Genomic DNA, 22222 nt, shown 5'->3' on the forward strand with positions numbered 1-22222 from the left:
CGCCCGCAGGGCAGCCCCCGGAGCTGCAGTGGGACCCCCACCTCCAAATCTGGGGGCTCCCAGCCCACCCCGTGCCCGAAGGAGCCTCGCACGCCACCGTTAGCATAAATAGACTTTATTGCTCTGTACACATATACACGCTCGCCCCCAAAACGCGGCGGTGCCCCAGAACAGGGGGCAGCCCCCAGCGCAGCCGCTGCGTCCCAGCAGGACCTGACCCACCTGCAAGGAAAACGGGCGGGGAGAAGGGGCTGCACCCGCCCCGGGCAGAGCCAGGCAGCCCCCCCGGCCCCCCCACACCCCTCTCACGTACGGGGGCAGCTGCCAGGAGGGCAGGGCTACCAGCCGGAGAACCAGTGACGGAAGAAGGTGCCCAGCACGGACAAGGGATCGCTCAGGGTGGGAGCGTGGAGCTCGTCTTGCTGCGGCCACGTGCCTGCGAACTGCGCCAGCTCCCCTGGAGGGCAGGGGGGGGCTCGCTCGCAGGGCGCCGTCCCGCTCCCCTCACTCCTCCTGCACCCCCCCTCGGCGCCCCACTCACGGTCATCCATGTTGAGCACCTCCTCGCGGTAGTCCTTGCCCGTCCCGTCCTCCTTGGTGGTGGTGACGAAGGCCTGGTCGCCCCTCCGGAGGGTGACGGTCGTCTCGCGGCGCCCGTGGCTGTCCTGCACGGTGCGGCGCTCCTCCACCGCCTGCTCGGGGCACCCGCACGGTGGCACGGGGCACCCACAAAGTGTCACGGGGCACCCACGTGGTGTCACGGGGCACCCACGCCGTGGCACAGGGCACCCACGCCGTGGCACCGGGCACCCACAAGGTGTCACGGGGCACCCACACTGTGGCACGGGGCACCCACGCCATGGCACAGGGCAGAGCACACTCACCCCGTCAGGCAGCGTCACTTTGGTGACGGAGACGCTCTTGAAGTAGGAGCGGGGCTGGGGCTCGTTGGGCCTCAGGATGGTGCCCAGCCCCGCCGAGGACACCTGCGAGTCCAGATCTGCGGGGCGGCCACGCGGTGAGCGCGGGGAAGGGGCGCCCGGCCCCGACCTCCCCCCTGCCAAAGGCGCCCCCCGCACCCACCTCGGTCCTCCCTGTGCTCCGGGGGGGCCGGGCGAGCGTCCTCCAGCTGCAAGGCAAAGCCAGCACCGGTCACCGGAGCCCGGTGCCGGGGCCCGGAGGGGGGGGGGGGGCTCCGCCACCCGAGGGCCCCCCCCGACAGGGCAGGGCCCCCTCCACGCACCCCCGGGAGGGGGCTCCAGGGCCGGGCCGGGTCTCGGGCGCCCTCGGGGCCGTCCGGGTGCTTCAGCATCGAGTTGCGCAGCGGCCGCCCGGGGCCGGGGTCGGGCAGGGGGGGCTCTGCGGGGCACAACCGGGGCGGGGGGGGGGGGTGAGGCCGGGCATGGGGGCTCCGCCGAGCCCCCCCACCCCACCCCCGAGCCCAGCCCCGGTCCCGTTCCCACCTATGGCCGGGGGGGGCCCGGCCCAGGCCCCCCCGAAGACGCCCAGGAGCTCGCCCGCGTCCCGGAGCAGCTCCTCCAGGGCGCCGCCGGGGCCGAAGCCGAAGCCATCGGGGGGCGGCGGCCGGGGGGGGCCCTCGGCGTCCTCGGCCCCGTCCTCGTCCCGCGGCGCTCCGCCGAACAGCGGCTCCCGGGGCCTGCGGGGGGGGGGGGGCGCTGAGACCGGGAAGGGGAACGGGGGTCCCGGAGGGGGTTGCAGGGGACATCCGGGGGGAGTTCGGGGGGGCCCCGGCCCCGTCCCGGTACCTGCGGCCCCCCGGAAGCCCGAAGAAGCCGCGGAAGGCGTCGTAAAAGCTCATCGGGCCCGGCCGCGAAGCGCCGCCGCCCGCAGCCGCAAAGCGCCGCCGCCGCAAAGAGCCCCCGGCACCGGGCCCGGGCCCGGGGCCTCCCCGCAGCCCCCCCGCCACGGCCCGGCCCGGCCCCGGCGCTTCTGGGGAGGGGACGGGAGCGGAGGGGGCCTGGGGCCTGCCGGGGGGGCACAGCGCCAGTAGCACACCAGTAACACCAGCAGTCCCAGTAGCACCAGCAGCCCCACTAACACCACACCAGTAAGAGCGGTAACACAGCAGCCACTCCATCAATGCCAGTGGTCCCAGTAACACACCAGTAACCCCAATCACACCACCAGCAGCCCCAGTAACACCACCAGCAGCCCCAGTAACACCACCAGCAGCCCCAGTAACACCAGTAACACCAGAGCACGGCCCCGAGGCAGAGGCAGGGGGAGCAGGGCCAGGCGGTGACGTCCCTGTGCTGGGAGCCTGGGGGGCCCGAGGGGAGAAGGGTCCCACCGGGGGGAGTCCAGGGGGGCCGGGGTCAGCAGTGCCCCCCCCCCCCGGGGCACAGGGAGGGATGAGAAAGGACACACGTCGCTTTGTGATCTTTATTCTCTTCAGTAAATAACCCCCACGGGGGCTGCAGTTGAAGTGAGCGGTTTGAACTGAAAAATACAAGATCTGGACTGCATAGAAAAAAAAAAAACAACAAAAAAAAAGACCAAAAGTAGAGGAGAAGCAGGAGATACTTACAGCGTGCAGGGGGGGCAGGACCTGCGCTCGGGGCCCGTGGAGGGAGAACAGAAAATGGGGGGGGGGGCCCTCCCCAGCTCCTGGGGGTGGTCGCAGAGAGCAGCGGGGCGGGGGTACGGAAATGAGAGAACTACAGGACGGCGTGGGGTTTTTGTTTTTATATACAAGACACATTTATCCATTAAATTTAGAACACGGTACAAAAAAAACACTTCAACTAATTCATCTTACAATGCTGTTCATATCAATTACTGTTCTTATTCCTAATAATAAGGGGGGTTGCTGTAGGCGACTCGCAGCTTCCACTCCTTTGGATCCGAGAGGTTCTGGGGCAGCAGGAGGTGCGGGGAGGGGGAGGAGGGAGAAAGGAGTAAAAACCAAAAAAGGCCCCTACGGCAAACGATTCAGAATCTGAATGCAGAGAGAGGAGGAGGAGGAAAAAAAAAAAAAAAAGAAAAAATACAAATTCTATATTACATACAACAGGAAAGGTGGCTGAAAACAGACAACGCGGAGCCGCCTGCCGGCCCGCCCTGCCCTGCCCGGGGGCCGTGGGGGCCCGGGCACTGCCCCGCGCAGGGCGCTCTCCTCCCCGCATCCATCGGTGTCGGCTCCGTGGGACTCATCCGGAAGCAAGTGGTGGGCGAGGGCCGCCCCGGCCTCAGTTGGCGCCCCAGCTGTAGCTGTTGTAGGCAGACTTGTTGGCCTGGGATTTCTGGGGGATGGAGCTGCCTTGGCTGCGCTGCCCGGAGCCGCTCTGCGGGGAAGGGAGGCAAGGAGGAGAAGCAGAGGGTTAGCACCGGGGCGCGGGCGCTGCCATCCCTGGGGTCCCAGCCCCGGGCAGCTCCGCAGGGTGACGCTGGCACCGCTGGCCCCGGGCGCTGCGGGCTACGGCTCCTCGCTGACCCGCCTCAGCCCAGCGCAAAGCTCCCCGCGGCCTCCAGCACCGGGGGGCACGGGCTGCCTCCCGCACGGGCAACCGGAGACCCTGGCGCCGTGCTGCTGTCCCCCCCCCCTTGGTGCCGTCCTCCGGAGCAGTGGCGGCAGCGAGGGCCCCGGCCGCACCGCGGGGGGAGAGAGGGGAAGGGGATGAGCACGGGGGTGTGTGTCTGTGCGCGCGGGTGTGTGTGTGTGCACATACTGACTGCGGGCCTCTCTCCTCGCCTGGCGGGGCCACGGGGGGGGGAAGGAGGGGGCTACGTGAGCCTGGGGGGCCTTAGGGGCGGGGGGAGACCCCAGGGCAAGTGCAATGCATTATCAGAGAGGTTCATTACCTGATCTTCCTGCTGGCGTTGGCAGCACAGTATCATCTGCAAATATGGAAGCTGTTGCAGTACCAGGATATGTAAAATAAAGGGACAAACTATGACAATAGAAATCCACGGTTAGACCTGAAAGCTACGGCGGGGTCGTGGCTGTGGCGAGGAACCCCTTTAACTGCCTTACGGCCTGCGGAGCCGCCACTCCGAGGACCGGGGAGGTCAGGACGGACCAGGCATGTCTGCGTGAAGGGGCACTACCCGACCGTACCTGGTACAGCCCAGCAGCAAGGGGCTGTGCCGAGTACCCCCCAGCGGAGCGCACCCCGGGGCCTTCCTCACCTCGTCCTCATCGGCCCTGTGTGTATGTGCATGTGCGTGTCACCGCGTGTCCGCATGTGTCCGCTGCGGGGCGTGAGGGAGGGAGGGAGAGGGGGGGCCGGGGGAGCGAGAGCCCTAGAGATACCCCCGCGAGGGGTATAGGTACCCCTGGGGCGGGGGGGCTGCTTACCTGCCCGTCCTGCTGCAGGTGGTGGTGGAGGATCTGCGAGTGGGGCTGCTGATGCGGGGTCAGGATGTGCATGAAGGGGGTGGGGGGGTACGCCGCCGCCGTCGCGGGGTTGATGGGGCCGCCGCTGCCCAGCGCCGAAGGCAGGTTGAAGGAGGCTGCCGGGGTTCCAGTGTGAAATCCCTGCTTCTCGAAGGATTGCTAAGAGGGAGAGGCCAACGGCGGAGTAAGGCCAGGCACCGGGACACTTCCCCTTCCCAACGCAAGTCATTGGCAAGGGAGCCGGTGCCTGGTGCACGGAACGGACCGATTCTCTACCCACAGCCCTCCCTGGGCTCAGAATTGCTTTAAGTGAGGGTAGGCCAAGCGTTTCCCTTCTCCCTGTCCAGGGGCTCCAAGGGGAGACCCCTCCTCGCCCAGGGAGGCAGTGCCTGAGCTCCCCAGCAAAGCAGTGCACGGCAGGCACCCACCTGAGTTTTGGAGTAGACAGAGCCCGAGATGTCCGGCACGCCTGTGTTACTGGATGTCACAGATACACCTGGGGAGAAAGAAACACCAGCCTTAGGGTTCAGCAGGAGCTGCTGCTGGCAGAGCCAGCGCCAGGTGGCAGCGAGCAGCCCGGCGATCTGCCAAGACTGGGAGACATCCCCCAGGGAGCAGAGCCTTGGCAAGGCCAAGGTGCAGTGTGCCAGCACGAGGGCAAACTCTCTCGCTCTGAACAATGGTAGTTTCCGAAAGCATCCAGAAAAAAAAGTCAGGGGCCTGTTGCCACTCAGAGAAACACAAATTCCTGAAAAGCTCAGAAAAGAACTCTGAGAAGAGCTGAGAGGATGCAGCAAATTAAACAACCCCCCAGGCATGATGCACTGGCAGGAAGTGCCTGCGAGCTCCTTGGCCACAAAACAGGCAACAGCATGTGAAGGCGACTCAACTGTAGGCTGACAGGGTTGGTGCCTTTTAACAACTGGCAACACAGACACACAGTCCGCACTTGGTGCTTGGTGTTTCTAAAAGGTGGAGATACAGAGAAAAGCCTCTGCAATCATTTAAGGCATGCAGAAAGTGTTGAAGATTTGAAAGACTCAGGTTTTGCTTTCTCAGAAAGTTATTTCAGGTGACCTGTCGCAGAGCTGAAGTATCTTTGTGATGAGAAAACAGTCCTAAAAGGTTCTCAGTCCTAAAAGGTTCTAATGCAGTGGAAAAAGGCAGCACAACTGGAATCTAGAGGCTGGAAGACAGATCCAAAAGCAGGCCCTTCACAATCAGCCAGATGCTGACCAGTGAAACAAGACAAGCGGCAGGTTCACCGCCACCTTGCGTCTTAGAATCGAGACAGGACACTTCTCTAGAAACATGCCAAGCACAGGAGTCAAACAAGTTCCCAGGCTCAGATCTGGAGTAACCGTTGATTTATCGATCACATGTACGTGGTAAAATAATTCAATTCAGTGACATCAGCTCCAGTGTGAGCCAAGGCCCAGCCGTGCAGCTGCGAGTCTCAGAGGAGGGCGTGAAATGCTCTGTGCTCCTCAAACCCACACCAGGCCTGTGAATGCAGAACAAGCCTGGGCCTCCTCGAGGAGAATCAAACCACACGTGAGCTGCACCGAGGCCATTTCCCCTTCTGGATGCTGCTGATGTGAAGGCAGCGGTGCCCTCACGCAGTCAGGGAGACTGCGAACAAGCCCCACAATAACGACTCTACTGATGAAACGATGCCCGGCCAGGTCTCTTACCAGCGCTGTATCCGTGGGAGCCATAGCCGCTGGGCTGCTGGAAAGGGGTCGCTGATGCGTTGACGCTGACATTCACACCATGCTGCTTGGAAGAGGTAGGAGCAACCTAAAGAAAGGAGAGGAAACGAGTGAGAAGCAGCTCTGCTGAGGTGTTCTCCTGACCCAAATGCCAAGCCCTGCCTACAGGGAACTCACAGGGAACACGGCGGGCCCGTACTGGAAGGTGCTAGGGAGCCCTGGTACCCCTGTGTAGTACGGCAGACTGGTGTAACTGTAGCCAGGAGGCAGCGCTGGGTTCAGGAACGTCTGCTGCGTGGTGTGGTGAGTCTGGGTCTGGCTCTGCTGAGGCTGGGCCAGAGTCGTTGCAGGAGCCGGGGAAGAGGCATCACCTCGACCGAATTTTGTTAAGTCACCTGGAACACAGATGAAAGGAGAGTGAGGAACAGACATGCCAAATCCTGGCCCATTGCAGCTCATCAGGAGGCTGTGTCACCTCTGGGCTAACAGTGACACGGGCCAACCCCTCTCCTGCTGTGCAGGCAAGCCCTCAGACCGCAGCGTGACGTGCCAGCTAGGTACCAGTGAGGCTGTGCAGCTCGCTGCTCGCCCACCCCTTGCTCCACTGACAGGCAGAACTTCAGCAGAGAAAGGAAACCCAAAGCAGCTGAACCAAGGTGCTGCAACGCCCGACACCAGCCCACCTCCAAGCCCTGCATAAGCCCCGCTGCCGGCCGCCTGCACAGGAGCAGGGCCGGGGCGCTGGAGCATCCCAAGTTCCCTCTGTGCATCGACAGCGACCCCGAACACTGCTCCCCCCAAACCAGCCCCAGGCAGCCTGGGGGCCCTGTCCTCCCAGCAAACAGCTCTTTGAGGAGCTGAGCCAAATATCTTCCAGCTGAGGATGTGTGTGAATGGCCTTTTTTTTTTTTTTTTTTTTTTTTTTTTACAAGCAGGGCTCACACCTCCCTCTTTCTTGCCTGGTGGCACTGAATCAAATGTCACTGCGGAAGGCCAGCAGCCCGCAGGGAGTCATCGGAAACCTTGCTTCCTCTCTCCCTGGTCTGGACTCGGCTGCGGGGAGCGGGGAAGCCTCCCTTTGCCCTTCTTTAGGAGCACCTGCTTGGCTCCTCCACGCAAACACTCTCCCTATTCAGAGCTCACACAGTAAAGCCAGTGAATTTCTCAGCGCTGCCCCAGCTCACAGGCAAGACCAGGGTAGCCACACACATTAATTATCATCGATGTTAACTTGGCAAATTATGCAAGCAGCAGCCCTGTGCTCTGAGCTTGGGATTTCAGCCTCAGCACGCCAGGCAGAAGCACTTCTGCACAAACAAGCTCCCGCTGAAGCAGGGGAGAAGCCGTGCTGGAAAAGGAGCGATCCACAAAGTGCAGCAATTCCCAAAGCATGTAAAGGCTCAGAGCAACTGCTGCTCACAGGCCTCCTTTCTCTAATTCACCCAGTGAATCAGCAGTTCAGACAAACAGCACCTTCCAAGGTCAGTGAGAGATCAACCACCTGCTGGGCGTTTAGTTTAAATCTGACAGATCCCAATTGCCCTTCTTCCTCTCAGACTGTTGCATGGTTTAGAAACCAAATCTCTCCAGATATTTCATCCCAATTTTCTTCATATTTTCACTCCAAGTGCCTTCAAAGCAGTGCTGACTGCTTAATCTCTGCCTTGCCTGAAAAGCAGCTCCCCAGTTTTATGCCGTAGGGGTACTTCCAGCCCTTCCTCACTCCTTTTCCAACAGCCCCATCATCTCCCACATCCCCATCCTCCTGGTAACACGCCTCCACATGACCAAAGACGTGAAGAATTCAGCTGGTGAGAAGAGTGCTCCAGACCAAAGGCAGGGCGGGAGGCTGGGGCTGACGTAGCTCCAGTGGACCACGGCACAGGGAACCACCAAGCAGCAGTGGTGTGTTTGGCAAGAACACCTGAGCAGACACACAGCCAGCTCTGCCTTTTCCCCTACCAGAGTACGGATTGCTGCTCAGGCTGCCATCTCTTCCAGTCAGCGGGGTGGTGGGTGTAGGGAACGGGATGCTGTAGTAATCCTGAAGGATAAAAACAGAGGAGAAGCAGCTTTATAAGCTCTGTTCTAATATGAAAAGCAGCATCATTTGGAAAACGGGGATTTCCAGACTGCAGCCACTAGCTGTATTGGAGTATGGCAGTTCAATCAGTCACGTCAAGGCTGATGACAGCCTGCAGCAACCCCAGGTTTTTATTGCATGCACCGTCCCCCTCGTCTGGCTATTAGAAGAACCAGATAAGGTCTACTGGTGTGCAGTCCTTAAAATGCCTGGATTTTCCCCACCACTTCACAAGTGACATACATTGTATTTCTAAATAAAAAAATCAGGTTCAGAGGTATCAGGTATCTACAGGAGCTCCTCACTCCACTGCTGGACACCACAGCTCTGCTTGCAGCAGCGCACGTGGTCCCTAGCCCCCCATCAGCACTGCTCCCTGAACTAGTGCAATTAGTTCCCGAGTGCGAAGGAGCAATCGATTAACTCCTCCCTAGTGCCAAAGAGGTGCATCCACTCGGCACCCCGTTCTGCCAGCTCTTCAATTCTTCCTCGCAGCCTGAGGGGCCTGTGCACCCAGGGCATGCAGCACGGGCAGCTGTTAGGGAACATGGAAGTGGTCTGTGCACGTCAGCCTTCAGTACTCACCAACGGGAATCTCGTCTGGAGCATTTGCAAGTCATCATATCCATACACCTGTGGCTAGAAAAAGAGCAGATGATGTTAGGGACACAGATTAATTTAATTTTACATTCAACATTCAGATGAACGTTGGGTAAAGCCAGATCAGAGGTTACACCAGCTGCAGACAGTCAGCATTCACTACTGCAAGACTGATGCCGCAAAGAGTTTCTCCAAGCTGCTCAGAGGAAGAGAGCACCAATGCCTAGCACCACTGCCTCAGACTGCAAAGGCACTCAACAATTCTCCTCTGGAAGTTACTGCAACACTGAAATATGCCTTCACCTTCAAAAGAAAGCCGTGACATAGCCCTAGCCTCTGTGGCAGTTGTCTCCCTTGTTCTGTTTTCTGTCATAGCACATCGCTAATGCAGCTCCATACTTTTATGAGCCTCTGACTTTGGCTGTTGCTCCCCAAAGGCTGGGAAGGCCGCAGAGAACGGACAGACAGTACCTGCTCTGTGGTGAGCAGCTACAGCCCCTTACCCACAAGCGTACATGGATTTCCTCTGCCACTACCTAGGGAGCAGCAGGTCCAAACTTCCTGGCCCAGGCTGCCCTGCTGGGCTGCTGTTACCAGCTTTAGCTCATGCTGTGAACCAGCTAAATCTGCCTGGCCATCTGGTGGCAGGTTTGGTTTCACTGCTGCACTCCGTCCCTCCCTGCTAGCTGCAGGCTGAACTAGGAAGGCCCTCGTGGCACGAGGTGGTCGTCCCACTCACCGGATAGGCGTGTAGCAATCCTGGAGCCATGATGTATGGGTTAGGCAACAACGGTGGGACTCCAGGAGGGAGATTGGGAGGGGCTTTTCCTGAAGAAGGAAGAGAAAGGAAGAGTCACACAGTGAAGCACACAGCAGAAGCTGTTTCTTTGTGCCTCCCCTCATTCAGCAGTACCCGGGAACATACCTGATGTCGTTGCAACGGAGCTGCGAGTCGAGGCTGTCACCGTGGAGTTACTGCTGAGGCTGAGGCCCAGGCTGCTGACACTGCTGAGACTGGATGAAACGCTGACGACTGGCGGGGCAGCTGATACCGTGCTAGAGGAGGTGGAGAAAGTGCTAGCAGAAGAATGGAGACTTGCTTCACTCTCCACACTTGTGTGCTGGGGAAGGAAGAGAAGAGAGTGAGGGAACCGGGCTGACGTAACTGGCTGCAGAAATCCTGCAGGATGTGTGCAGAACATTGCGCAGCTCTGCCTGCTCCCAGACATTCCCGATAGCCTGCAGTGAACTCAGCTGCTGCAGGCTACAAAGAAACCTGCTCTGCACCTGGCCTGAGACCAAAGTCCTGAGGCAGCCAACCCCTAACGCTTCCAAGCCACTCGCGCTGCTGTGTCCCAACGCATCGAGCTGCTGGGAGAAGCAGGACTGAACACCACGCCTGCAGCGAGGAGATTTATTCTGTGGCAGAAGCCAAGAGCACAGGGCTCTACTGCAGGAGCTCCAGCAGTAAATGTTTGAACGGCGACACTCCAGCAGCTACAAATTTGCTCTGACATCTCGTTGCAACTCCGTGCCATTTTTAAGACCTACTACAGGCTTGAGAGAAGCTGCTATTATGTCTGAAACAGGCAGGGGGACAAAAGCCCTAAGCCAGGGGTGCACAGACAGCATCTGGACAGCAATAGAGGAGTGCACAGTGCTCGAGCACACCCAGACTCACCAGAAGAGTTGAGGTTGACGTTCGCCCAGAGGACGTGGATGAGGACAGACTGTTCTGCTGGGTGGGTAACGTACTGCGGAGAGAGGAGAAAGGCTGTCAAGCCGAGGTGCAAGAGTCTTCACTTGTAGCACCAGGCCAGATCCCATTCCCCACCTATGCTATGTGGTGAAAAAGTACATCCCCTGATGAGACACAGATCACATCCAAAAAACCCCACGAGGCCTAGCTGCACCAAGGCGCATCCCAACACAGCCAGCAGCTCCCAGCCCAGGCCTCGAGCTGGCAAGGCTTCCCAGAGAGAGCACCTGCACCACCCTAAAGGAAAGGGCCTGTCTGCCTCCTGAGTGGAAGGACCTCCAGCCCCACAGTCACTCCTCTCATCTAACTCTGGATACTTAAAATTTGTTGTTGGGGCTGCTGCAACAGCCGACCAGGTCTAGATGGACCCAGACCTCTTCGAGAAGGCGCCTTGGGATGGGACGAATCATTTCAACCCATCTCCCCCTCCCCACTGCACGGAGCCCGTACAAGACAGACTCGGATGCTTTGCCTCCCTAGAAATCCACCCCGTGCGCTCACCTGCTGAGCTGGGCGGTCGTTGTACTGGGGAGCTCCTCGCTGTGGCTCAAGCTGCTGAGAGCTGTCGAGTGCTGGCTGGCTGTTGTCAGCAAGGCCGACGCAGACACCCCGTCGTTGAGAGGCGCGATACTGGGAGCAGAGGGGGAATCGGACTTGACTGCGGGGCCTGTAGCACCTGTGAACAAAGAGCTTTGGGTTAGGGGCAGCTCGTAGAGGACAGTTCAGTGGCAAGGATCAGCAAAGGTTCATCCACAGGAGCAGGGAGGTCTGGGGGTCTCAGTACTGCCAACCAGTTCCACACTTGTGACAGTGTCACTGTGTTGCATGTCTCGCTTTGCCCCAATACCCCCGTAGGGTCAATGGCTCTGCAAAGAGCTTCACGCCCTGTCAATGAGGAGCTTTTCACAGAGTAATTATTGTCATCAGGGAGAAGACGTGAGGGCTGACTCATCAAGGATTTCATGGAATCACCAGCAGAAGGCTGAACAGTTCCAGGTAAGCAAACAGTGTGAGTGGCAGCATTTAGTCCAGCACAGGAAGGACTTCCTATTAGCCCAGGTGAAGCTTTTCATCCAAAGCACAGAATCCCAGCACTACAAGAGGCCCAGGACACCCACGGCACTGGCAGACTCACCTTCAACGGCCTGTGTGGTTTGTAATGGCGTGGGTTGTACGGAACTGAAACCATTCTGAGGAAAAAAAATAAAAATAAATGAGTATTGGGCATCGCAGCTGCTCATTTCCAGAGGCAGATCTAATGTCAACCCCTGCCCACACTCCCTCCTCAGCTATGAAAAAGGGCACACTACCAAATGCCACCAGACCACACTGGGTTCAGTCCCTAGCTCAGCTAGTCCAGCACCAATGTGAGCCCCAAGCACATTTGAGACACATGCAAGAAGTGCCTCTGCTGCTGGCAGTTAGGCTGCCTCAACATCCCAAACCCAAGCTAGCCAAAAATCGACGTTACTGAACCTGTGCGGCACGCAAGAATCAAACCCTGCAGATAAAACTAAATCCTTAGCCTGAATGTCACTCTGCTGCAGGGTAATTATGCGCGACACGAAACATGGCCCGCAATCCACTTAACCTCTGCTAACCCCACTGGCCCAGCCCCAGGTAAGTCACGTAACTGAGCGCTCCGGTACCAGCCAGCAGAGCTCTCACCAGAGGCCACACGCCACGGGGTGAGGCTGGAGGATCAGACACGCTCGCTCAACCACGTGGCCTCCCCCAAGGCAGTGCTTCGTACCACACTTGCCCAGCAGAAAGGATGAGCGAAGCTGTTTGCCTACCTTGGCCGGGGTCAGATCTTTCTGGGGCGAGGAGGAGATGGAATTTGGGTATCGCCTCGTCTGGGTGGATCTCTGTTCGTACAGTGGTCCCTGAGCGCTGTTCTGGGAGGTAAACGTTGCTGTCTGTATTGTGCCGCTCTGGTAACCAGACTCCTGGCTTTGATTGGACGAAATTGTGGATGAAGATTCACTACAAAGAACAAAAAGGTTTCGTTTTCCTCCAAATCAGCCCCGTCTGCGAGCTGCTGACACAGACTGCAGGCTCACTGTTCCAAGTCTTCAAAATAAAGAGCCCCAAGCCCCGGCACAGAGGAGACACACAACGCAGCCAAGGGCAGGAGCAGACCCAGGAAAGAGCTGACCCCGCTGCAGGAGGGTGCTGGCACCCAGCTGCAGGCTCACCTCACGCTGCTCTGCTCCAGGTGACATTTCATGAGCTGTCACCACTCAGGTCCCAGCACTCAAGGGACCAGACACCAAGTGGCAGCCCAAGAGAAGACGGGAAAAATTTGTTTTGGCCACACATCAGCACCGGTAGGTACTCCTCCTGCACCACGTCCCGGTGTGCCAGGCAAAAACCCACGGGAAGCACACGGAACCTGCTCACCAGGAGCGAGGAGGAGCTGGGCTGGGGATTCCCCTCCAGTCTTTCCAGCAGACCAATTTTCTGCAGCAGGAAACCTCTGCTTTCTGTACAAGCACCCGAGGCCAACCGGTCACAAAGCTGCCCGAAAGCCTGCTGGCAACTTGCGCTTTGCTGTTGCATACCTTGTCCCCCCTTTGCGACCACGGGCAGGGTCAGAAAGGGTCTACTAGCATGCAGTGTGACTGCAGCCCACGGGGCGAGCTGCTCCCTGCTCGGATCAATCCCCCCTTTCCTCAGGGGGTCCTCACCTGGCGGTGCTGGTGTACAGGCTGCTCGGGGACTGGCTAACGGCGGCGCTCGTGGTGGGCGTCGATTCGTACTCCGCCAGAACAGGCTCTGAACCAAACTGTAATGCCCCAAACTGCAGGTTTAGCCCTGAGATATCTGCTGAGCCAGGCATTTCCACCGCAAGTGCAGGAATCTGCAAGGCAGGGAAAACAGAAATGCTCAGTCACTCCCCGGGATAAGCACAGAAAATGACTTCAGCACCCCCAGTCCCACCGCACAGCGGCGGCTCACGTCCTCTGCATTACTCTGTGCAACCCAGGAAGGCAACTTTTCTCCATCGCCTCCCCTCCAGCCCCCCGAAGAGCCAACGCCAACCCCAGGAAGGCCAAGAGCAGCCTCTCCCTCAGCAGCACGAAGGCAGCTTGCTGGAATTCTGGCAACACAACGCCTCCTTCCCACCATCGCTGTGCACCTTGGATGTTAACGACGCTTTTTTCTTTTGCTGCTTCAGCTTCTGCTGTGCTGGCTGGGGACTGGAGGACTGGTTGTCTGAGGAGCCCGGGGACATTTGGGGAACGGGATTGGTTTTGCTGGGCAGCGGCGAAGAAGGGGGTGCCGGCACGGTCGTGGAGGCAGTCACCACGGGCTGCTTCTCCTGCATGAACACTTCGATCATGGTTGAAGTTGACGTGAAGGCCTGACGCTTGGTGAAGGGACTATGCACAGAAGAGTCCGTCGGGTTCTTGAGATCTGCCGGGGGCAGAGAGCTGAGTTAGGCTGCGCTTCCATAAAACGGAAGCAAGTTCTGACATTTCTCACTACCAAGAAAAATAAAATCACTTCACACTGCGCCTCCTGGAGCCCCTTAAAATGAGAGCGCAGAGAACCCCAGCACCCCTATTCCTCACTTTGCACTCTCAGCACCATCCATGCTGAGACTTTTAAGCCCCTGTCCCCAAAACCTATTCCATCACCTCCAGGGGACAAAGCAAGCTTGGACAGCAGAAGTCCTCCATCCTCCTAAAAAGCCAGACTTTAACGTCCCTTTTGTGGAGGCACCGCATGCCTGCCTGGCACGGGCTTGGCAGTGTTTCCTTCCCCTTCTCTGCCAACATTGCTGCGTTTCCTTGCCTGCTCTTTCCCCTGCAAACGCAGGGCACCCTGTGAGCAGCACCCCCAGCCTCAGGACCGCCCTCCTCTGCCTAAAGCAGCCAGGAGCACAGCCTATTAATACACAGCTCCTGTTCCCTCCGACGCTCCTCTGTGGCTCCTTGTCTGAAAAGATCGGCAACTGCCAACACCGACTGCAGCTAGGACAGGGCTCAATTTTTCTTCAGCTTCGATTTGAACCACAGCCATATCTCTCCGGCAAGAAATGAAATGCACGATCGGAAAGAAACGGCACTAGTACCCAACCGCAGTATTTCTGAGATTCAGGCCTGTAGGGCTCAACATCTCATCTGAAAAGCACGAACCTCTCTTAACTGGCGTTTGCCCCTTCGTGCCAGCCCAGAGGCAGAATTACTTCTTGGCATTTAGCAGTCACCAGAATCACATTCCTTTAAAAGATGCATCAGGTCAGCAGCGAGACGAGACTGACAAGTGTTTGTGTTCAGGAAGCGTTTGCTGGAAGGAAGCACCTACTTGCAGATCTCCTGTTACACAGCTTTACACCCAGCAGTAGCTCTGCACAGCGAGGGGCTTGGGAACCCCAGATCCCCGGCCCCGAGGCTGCCTGGAACAGCCAACAGGCTGTGGTTTGCCTGCTCCCCGTATAAAGAGAACGGGGAAAGGCTCAGATGCACTACTACACTTTACTCTTGTCAGGGAATGCCTTATACAAACTTGCACCTGTGGCTCTTTTAATTTCCCCAAGCTAAAGTTAGCTTGGTTGCGAACTTGAGGGGCATTTGGTCAAAGGGTTTGAACGTCTGTTCCTCCTCCGAATCCCTCACCCTGCTGTTTGCAGCACGCTTCTGCAGATCTGCGAGAACACAGAACGCGTCCCCCGTTGAGGACCTAAGCTGCTTTTCCTTACCGTACTGCACGAGAGACGAGGTCTGCGTAGTGGATCCCAGGTCCCAGGAGGAAGCAGTGGTGCTGCTGCCAGGCTGGGTGTGCTGAGCAGCCAGCTGAGCCAGAGCCTGGGCTGTCTTGAACTGCTCCAGGAACTGAGAACCCGTGGTACTGCTGCCTTTGGCCTCCCCGACATCTCCGAACCCTTTCCCCAGCATGCTCACCTGCAATTTCAGCAATGAAACAAAGTCAGCATCTCCCCTGCCTTGGAACTTGGCTCAGAGGACAGGCACATCTCCTAACACAAGCCCGAACTCTCTGCACCCTGCTTCTTCTCGCCGAGTGCCTCGGTTTAACAGCCTTGAGCTTCAGGTACACAGACACCATCGGCAAGGAGGCCTCACACTTGTCTCACAGCTTTTACCACGCTCAAGCCCAGGTAACTCTATCTATTGCCTAGCCCACTGCGTCGTGCAGTGTCCTGGAGGCTTTCAAAGCCAGTTAACAGACAGATCTTTAAAAATGTACTGAATTATACACATGCACTCGGCTTCACCAGACAGGACAGCCACCACTAGAACTTGGCTTTTCCGTTGGGGAAAGGGGGCTCAAAACCACCTCATCATTTAATGCACAATTTCTTCGCTGAAGTTATATGACAAAGCATATTCCCAGGTCTGCGCACACCAATTCAGACTCAAGACCTCCTCTCTTCACCCATCAGCGCAAAGGTGCTAGCACTTCACCCCACACCAAACCCCCAGCCAGTTCCAGGTCTCTAACTGATGAACTTGCAAGCCTCTGGATTGCAAGAGTTTCTCCTTTCCTCTGAGCAGGAAAGAGGAAAAGTTGCAAGCCCGGCAAGGGCAGCAGGGCAGGAATGATCCCATTTATCTCTAAGTAAGCAACGGGTTGCATGCTTCTGCTTACAGCAGACTGGCAAATCACCCAAGTGGAAGACTCTGCCACACGAAGCAGACAGGTCTCAGAACTGGAATTTCCCACGTGGCCCAAATGCAGGCAGAGAGCGGCAGGGAAACCAACGTTTGTACAAGCCCGCACGCTGACAGCGAGCGGCATTTCCTTACCATGCTGTGGTGAGAGAAGGAGTTACCGGAGGTCGGCTGGGCCATGGCACTCTGCTTGGAATTGCTGAACACCAGCGGCTGGGCCAGGGAAGGAGCCTGGGATGACTCCAGGTTTGTTGACTCGTTCTCCATGGAAGAGGGAGTCTTTCCTAGCAGTACTGCAAGGTCGATTCTGGTTGAAGAAGGAAGACAACCCGCTGAGGTGAACAGGAGCTGTCACAGCCCTTGCCTTTACTACAGCAGCGTGCTACCTCCAGCCACAAGATTTGTGCTTTTTACTTTAAACATCCAATGAATCTGCAGAACTTTAACTCACAACTGCCACTAGCGACCTCCAAAGGACAGAGACTAGGCAACATCCTGCACAGCCTTCTGTTTACATCATGGAACACATACTTTTAGCACTGGCAAATGCCCCAAAATCTGAAGAACCAGTGGCAGAGCCTAGAAGAATCCTGTAATCCAGACCTTCTAACTCAACTTCTACACTTAAATACGTATTAGCTCATTCAGAGCTGCTGCATTTTTATCTAGTTGGCAAGGTTTAGTCTCCAAAAGCAAATTGCTCTGAGACTTGGGTGCCACTTGTCCCACAAAACCGGGCTCTCACCTCTGTCCAGCTGTGATTGTCACATTCTCTGCGGGCAGAGGCACTGAAGACACGTTGGAGGCAGTGAAGATCTTAGTCTCAGACAGCTGAAAGATAAAAGAGGGAAAAAGGAATTCCAAAATTCACACCAGCATGGTGGGACTCCGAGCGAAGCACACAAGTGTTTAAGACACAGCCCCAGGATGATTCAAGAAATTAGGTGTTAAAACTTCAACATTTGGCCCCCATCAGAATCATCTTTCTGCGTATTTCTTCTTGGGCAAGTGCACAAATCACCCCTAAGTCAAAAAAATAAATCCCTCTACAAATTTCCTGTAGTCCACAAGGCCCCAGCACCCCTGGTGGATTTAGTTAGGTGCTCCAAAGTCACGGCGTTCAGCACCCATCTGCAAAGCCCACTGCACGGGTTAGGTGCAAACATTGCTGAAGAAGTCAAAGGGAAAAAAAGCTTCGGACTGATAGTTTAGCTTCCAACACTCCTGGTTTCACCTGGGTGATCTGACCAGATACCTATTATACCAGATATCTATTTACACTGTGGAAGGGAAAATAACGCTTCTCAAAAACGAACGAAGGGGAGGTTTAACAACTACCTGAGGCTGAGCTCAGAATTCAGCTGAATACAAACAGCTTCTATTCCAGACTGAGGAGCTGCCAGCAGCTAAGCTGCAGGAGTTTAAAAACAAAACCACAGCAGAGGAACCTCTGAGAGCATATTACACACACTGAAGGCAAGACGGGCTACCAAGACACTCTTTAAGCAAAGACCTGGCTGGAACAGACGGAAGCTGCCTGCGTCTCCAAACCCAGCAGGAGAGCCTCCCTCAGACAGTGCCTGGAAAGCAAAAGCTTTCTCTTCGTGCCCGTTCCGTAGGCCTAGCTAAAATGAGCATGCAGAACTAGCAATGCTACTAAAGAGCCCAACCCTGCTCCCATCTGCAAGACCAGAAGTTCTCCCTCGATTCAAAGACTGGTCTGAAGCCCAAATCAGAAGAAACTGATAGACAGGCGTTAACAGCAGGTGATAACATCCACTGTCTCTCAACGGAGGCTCCAGGTAGAGAACAAAACTCATCAAGACAAGCCAGAGAGCAAGGCCAGTTGACGGAAGAATTCAAAAAATGCTGCTGGAAGAAATAAGAGGACCAGACTCAATGCTCCAGGAGAACCCTTGCTGTCCTGGGCTCCTGGGACAAGCTCTACGACACCCATGTTTTAGCAATATTTACTCTCCTCGGTCATCAGAGCTCCTGGAGCTGGGAGCCTCGGGCTATGCCCGGAGCGTGCAGAGGGTGGACTTTGTGCTTCTCTCCTAGCTGTGTACACGGTCAGCACAGCACCCCGCCAGCAGCACGCGGAGGAGAGGGGTTCGGGGAGTACCTACATCTTCATTCCAGTCCTCCGTGCCCCATTCTTCCGTCGCTGCCCTCCACGCACCTGAAGGACAACAAGAGGCAGAGAAGTTAGGCGTGCATCGAAGCTCCGCTTACAAGAGCCGGGGAAGCACTGGGAAGCTTTGCAAGCAGCCGAGAGGACTTTTATTTGCCAACCAGACAAGTTAAAGCAGCCGACCCCAACCCAAAATTCACGGGCAAGTTACCACGAGGGGATTGCCCCAGCCTGGCTCAGGTTGAGCAGCACCAGGGAGGGCCCTGGGCCAGCAGCTAGGGCAGTGCGCGCCCCCCGGCACCAAACAGGAAAGCTGAGCCTGGCGAGGAAGCCCCGGCACCGTCCCCGGCCTCCTCATCCCATTTCCCTGCTCTCCCTCTTCCTACGGCAGCAGCACCCACGAGCAGTTGGTGTGACCCCAGCAGCTCGGACAGAGCACCTCTGCTGCGGGCCCCCTTTGTGCAGGACCCCCCCGGCCGAGCCTTGAGCCTCCGCAGCACCCAGGGGCAACCGAACCGTTCGCACGGTTGTTACCCCCCCACCCCCCCAAAAAATGTCAAAGCCTCGCTGCACCAGAAACCCCTGTGGAGAGGGGAATGGGAATCTGAAAGGAAAATTTCTGGGGCTAACCAACCCATCAGTGTTCTGGGTCCAATTCTGGAGAAATGCTCGAAGTGAGGAAGCTTAGGGTATCAGGGCGAAAAGCACAAGGTTTCAGCCACAATAAATCGCAGCGCAATTTGCGAGACGAGCAAGATTTACCAAAGGGAAAAAAAAAAAAAAAAAAAAAAGGCAAGCTTTGCCTGGCTGCATCTTCAACTTGTTCGGTCCCACACAGACACCACCATTTAACCCCAGTACTTTGAGCTGTATGCGGTGGCTTCCAAATCCATTAGGCGAATGAAAATTTGGCGTGGGAAGAAAGCGGGAGCATTTTCCATCCCCAATATTCATAGGGGAAAAAAAAAAAAAAAAAAAAAAAAAAAGGGGGCAAATAAAGAAAGCCCCCTGCCCAGGTCAGTTCAGCCCACGCAAAGCAGGTGAAGAGAGGCCAAGACAGGCAGGGGGTTAATTCTGGAGGGAGTCACAAGGACAGAACAAGTTGGCATCAGCCCCTTTATCAGCTGAAAGCCTTTTACAGCATAAAAACAGCACGTGGAGAATGAGGACTTTGCAGATCCTTCTGTAGGACACGATCAGGCTCTTGGGTTTTTTGGGGAAGAGCTCAGCAGATCTCCCCATACACACTCCAATTCTGAGGCCAAAACATCTAAACAGCTGCTTATCTACAGGTGAGGTGTTCAGAGGACCAACGAAGTATTTTCTTTTATTCTTTGCCTGACATTGAACCAATCCAAGAAGCTTTCCTGGATTTAAGTTCAATTTTGGGGGGAATTTTTTTTTTCTTTTTTTTAACTCAACACAACTTCCCTGGCTCGTGGGAGTCTCGAGGCACACGACCCTTTCCTCCTGGGACAGAAGCACCGGATAGAGTTCAACACACCCAACCCAACACACAGCAGGGGTTAAGGAACAGCCTCCCCCCGTTCCTCAGCCTGGTCGTGCCCTCGCTCACGGGCAGCAAGAAGGCTGCTTTCCAGGCTGCAGGGATCAGAAAATCCCTGCCCGGGAGGGAAGCGGGAGCTGCGGGTTCCTCACCCCACTGCAGTCCACGTGGGAGAGCAGGAGGCTCGGAGAGGTCCCAAAGAGTTTGTACACGGAGCGGAGCGCAGGGCTCGGCTTTAGCTTTGCTCACGTGGGGGGAAAGGAGAAGAAAAGCAAAGCAGCAAGGAAAGCAGGAAGAAATCCTGCAGACGAAGAGCAGCCACCGATGGGGCTTTCCTGGTGGGCATCACCCTGGTGCCAGGCACCCAGGGAGAAGGACGAGGAACCAAAGACCTGCCCGCTCCTGCAATGCTCATGGAATTCTCTGGAAATGCTCCAGGAAGCTCCCTAACCAGCACAGCGTGCTTAGCTTTTTGGTTGGTTTGCCCTGAAAGAAGCCGAGCATCTCTCCCCACGCAGCTCTTACCAACGGGGAGAGCAGCAGCGCGGCACTGACACTGCCCCCGCCACTTCGGAGTGTCACCCGAACGGGAACCCCTCCTCCCTGCCCTAAGGGAGCTTCAAGGAGCAGCTGATCTCTTTAAGCTCCTCCAGGCAGGAAAAGAGGGCTTGAAAATAAGATTGTCGTATTTTTTTAGGCAGAACTTGAGCGTCCCATCGTGCAGCAGAGAAGGGTGTAAGTAATTTAAGCCACGGCGTGCCGCTCGGCAGCACGGTGAACTAAGAGGCTTGCTGCAACCACTGCTGAAAACCAAAATCCCATCGTGTCGTCAAGAGTTTCTTTTTCTAAAGAAAGGAGCAAAGCAGAAGGCTCTGCAGAAGAGTTTTAGCCTGGATTTCCAGACCTCAGGGACCGCAGAAGGGCTGAGGTGGGAAGGGACCTGTGGGTCCAACCCGTGCTCAAGCAGGGCCACCTGGAGCAGGGTGCCCAGGACCACAACCAGAGGAGAAGACATTGGTTAAATGTTTTGAGCCTTCTCGTGGACACTAATGGGATTCGATGGGCTTAATAGGGCCAACTGGATCAGCCCATCGGTCTCTCTTGGCTTCCTATGGCGTAATGATATAAAAGCAGGAAATAAACTGGCCAGGCACCGAGCAGCTTCGCCATCAAGCATCCTGGTCATCCGAATATCTCGATGGAGATACGATTTAGTAGCTTAGTATCGGTGCTAGGAGGACGGTTGGACTAGGTGATCCTGTAGGTCCTTTCCACCCTTGTGCTTCTATGGTTCTATGCAGATAGGTGGCCACCTTCGGCTGCAGGGCAGGTCTGCTCGGAGGCAAGCAGCGTGGCAGTCCGGAGGCAGCCGTAAGCAGAGGTAAAGCGCTGAGACGGTTGAGCAGGACTAATCACCCTCGCAGCAGCGTTTGGAACCTGGGCAGAAACCTAGCAGGGAGGCGAGCGGAGTGACTGCTGCAGAGCGAACTGCGGAGGCAAGGGGACAGCACGGGGAGTACAGCAAGTCATAGCTCTCTGGATGTGAGACAGGCAGGAGAGGGCTGAGCTGCCTCGTGCTTCCCCCGGGGCAGGGTGCTCTGTCGGTGCTGGGGACACAGCGCTGCTGTGGGTGCTGAGAAGCGATGGCTGAAGTCAAAATTTACATAATTCACAAGTATGCAGGTTAACCTCTCCCAATTTACATTCAAGGAGTCAGCATTAGTAAAAGCAGAGTCAGAACAAACGTCAAAATTCATTAAAATGAACAAATTAAGAGAGAAGAATGACATATCCACAGATATTTCAGTTTGTTTTTAAAAAAAGCTATGAAGTAAAGGTATCCGGGGCAGTTAGTGCACCTGGATGTATCGTACCAGGAGCAGTGTCAAATTTTCGGGGATAATTTGACCCCTCACCCCCAATGAAATCAAGTCCTGAAACAAAAGAAAAGAAAAGAAAAAAGACAACCAGTGAAATTTTGACTTAAATGAAAGAGTTTCATTGCCCCCACGTACATCAGTCACATTGTACCTGTGGATATTGTTAATTCAAAGAGATGCCTGAGGCTACTACAACAGGAACAAAATGACCACATACGACAGGTGAACGATAAACTTTACGGCTGCGCTGTAACTCTAGAGCAGATCCAAACTGCTGTGTCAGAAACAGTCTTAATTCCAACTCCGACCATGCTCTAAACCACTTTGTTCCGTATTTCCAAAAAACACGGACAGAGACAAGCACACACAGACGTCTGCTCAGACCAGACAGCTCAATTTGCAGCACACAGCTCTGCTCCTTTTGCTTTTCCCTCCAGAGACACACGTGCCCCCACTGCCCTATACTACACCCCTCTGGTACTTAGAAATGAAGCCATTTAGTTTTTAAGAGTCATCAACAGGATGATCACTCAGTCTGCTAGAGTTTTACG

The 22222-nt window shown here is 56.3% G+C and overlaps 2 protein-coding genes and 1 non-coding gene across 15 annotated transcripts in view; all 3 read right to left on the reverse strand.

Moving 5' to 3' along the window:
- Positions 1–99: 99 nt before the first annotated feature.
- Positions 100–1874, reverse strand: HAX1 (HCLS1 associated protein X-1). 3 transcript variants are annotated; one of them, XM_035567284.2, is made up of 8 exons: positions 1767–1874; positions 1464–1657; positions 1244–1359; positions 1084–1129; positions 885–1000; positions 542–692; positions 314–457; positions 100–222 (listed from the first exon to the last, which is right to left on the reverse strand). In XM_035567284.2, the coding sequence occupies exons 1-7, from the start codon at positions 1817–1819 to the stop codon at positions 339–341; spliced, it is 795 nt and encodes a 264-aa protein (XP_035423177.1). In that variant the 5' UTR covers positions 1820–1874; the 3' UTR covers positions 100–222; positions 314–338. The 3 variants fall into 3 exon arrangements, with proteins under 3 accessions (XP_035423177.1, XP_035423178.1, XP_035423176.1); XM_035567285.2 differs by lacking the exon at positions 314–457; XM_035567283.2 differs by having other exon boundaries at positions 314–692.
- Positions 1875–2389: 515 nt separating this feature from the next.
- Positions 2390–22222, reverse strand: part of UBAP2L (ubiquitin associated protein 2 like) — a 29865-nt gene continuing 10032 nt past the window's right edge. Inside the window, exons 9-29 of one of the 11 annotated variants that reach the window (XM_035567288.2) lie at positions 21666–21725; positions 18280–18332; positions 16896–16981; positions 16286–16457; positions 15220–15421; positions 13654–13931; positions 13202–13374; positions 12308–12497; positions 11647–11701; positions 11013–11187; positions 10434–10506; positions 9678–9873; positions 9492–9580; positions 8738–8791; positions 8032–8113; positions 6247–6464; positions 6052–6157; positions 4786–4853; positions 4319–4516; positions 3823–3873; positions 2390–3305 (exon numbers count right to left, since the gene is read on the reverse strand). In XM_035567288.2, coding sequence (XP_035423181.1) covers positions 3210–3305; positions 3823–3873; positions 4319–4516; positions 4786–4853; positions 6052–6157; positions 6247–6464; positions 8032–8113; positions 8738–8791; positions 9492–9580; positions 9678–9873; positions 10434–10506; positions 11013–11187; positions 11647–11701; positions 12308–12497; positions 13202–13374; positions 13654–13931; positions 15220–15421; positions 16286–16457; positions 16896–16981; positions 18280–18332; positions 21666–21725 — 2675 coding nt within the window. In that variant the 3' untranslated portion in view covers positions 2390–3209. Of the gene's footprint in view, positions 3306–3822; positions 3874–4318; positions 4517–4785; positions 4854–6051; positions 6158–6246; positions 6465–8031; positions 8114–8737; positions 8792–9491; positions 9581–9677; positions 9874–10433; positions 10507–11012; positions 11188–11646; positions 11702–12307; positions 12498–13201; positions 13375–13653; positions 13932–15219; positions 15422–16285; positions 16458–16895; positions 16982–18279; positions 18333–21650; positions 21726–22222 lie in introns of all 11 variants that reach the window. The other 10 variants (XM_035567287.2, XM_035567289.2, XM_035567286.2 and 7 more) reach the window with 10 other exon arrangements.
- LOC118258643 (small nucleolar RNA SNORA58) lies at positions 8215–8349 on the reverse strand. The gene has a single exon (XR_004781862.1). It is a non-coding gene; the product is annotated as a small nucleolar RNA SNORA58 (small nucleolar RNA).

The sequence above is a fragment of the Cygnus atratus genome, chromosome 28, assembly GCF_013377495.2.
Source record: "Cygnus atratus isolate AKBS03 ecotype Queensland, Australia chromosome 28, CAtr_DNAZoo_HiC_assembly, whole genome shotgun sequence".
NCBI classification, from domain to species: Eukaryota; Metazoa; Chordata; class Aves; order Anseriformes; family Anatidae; genus Cygnus; species Cygnus atratus.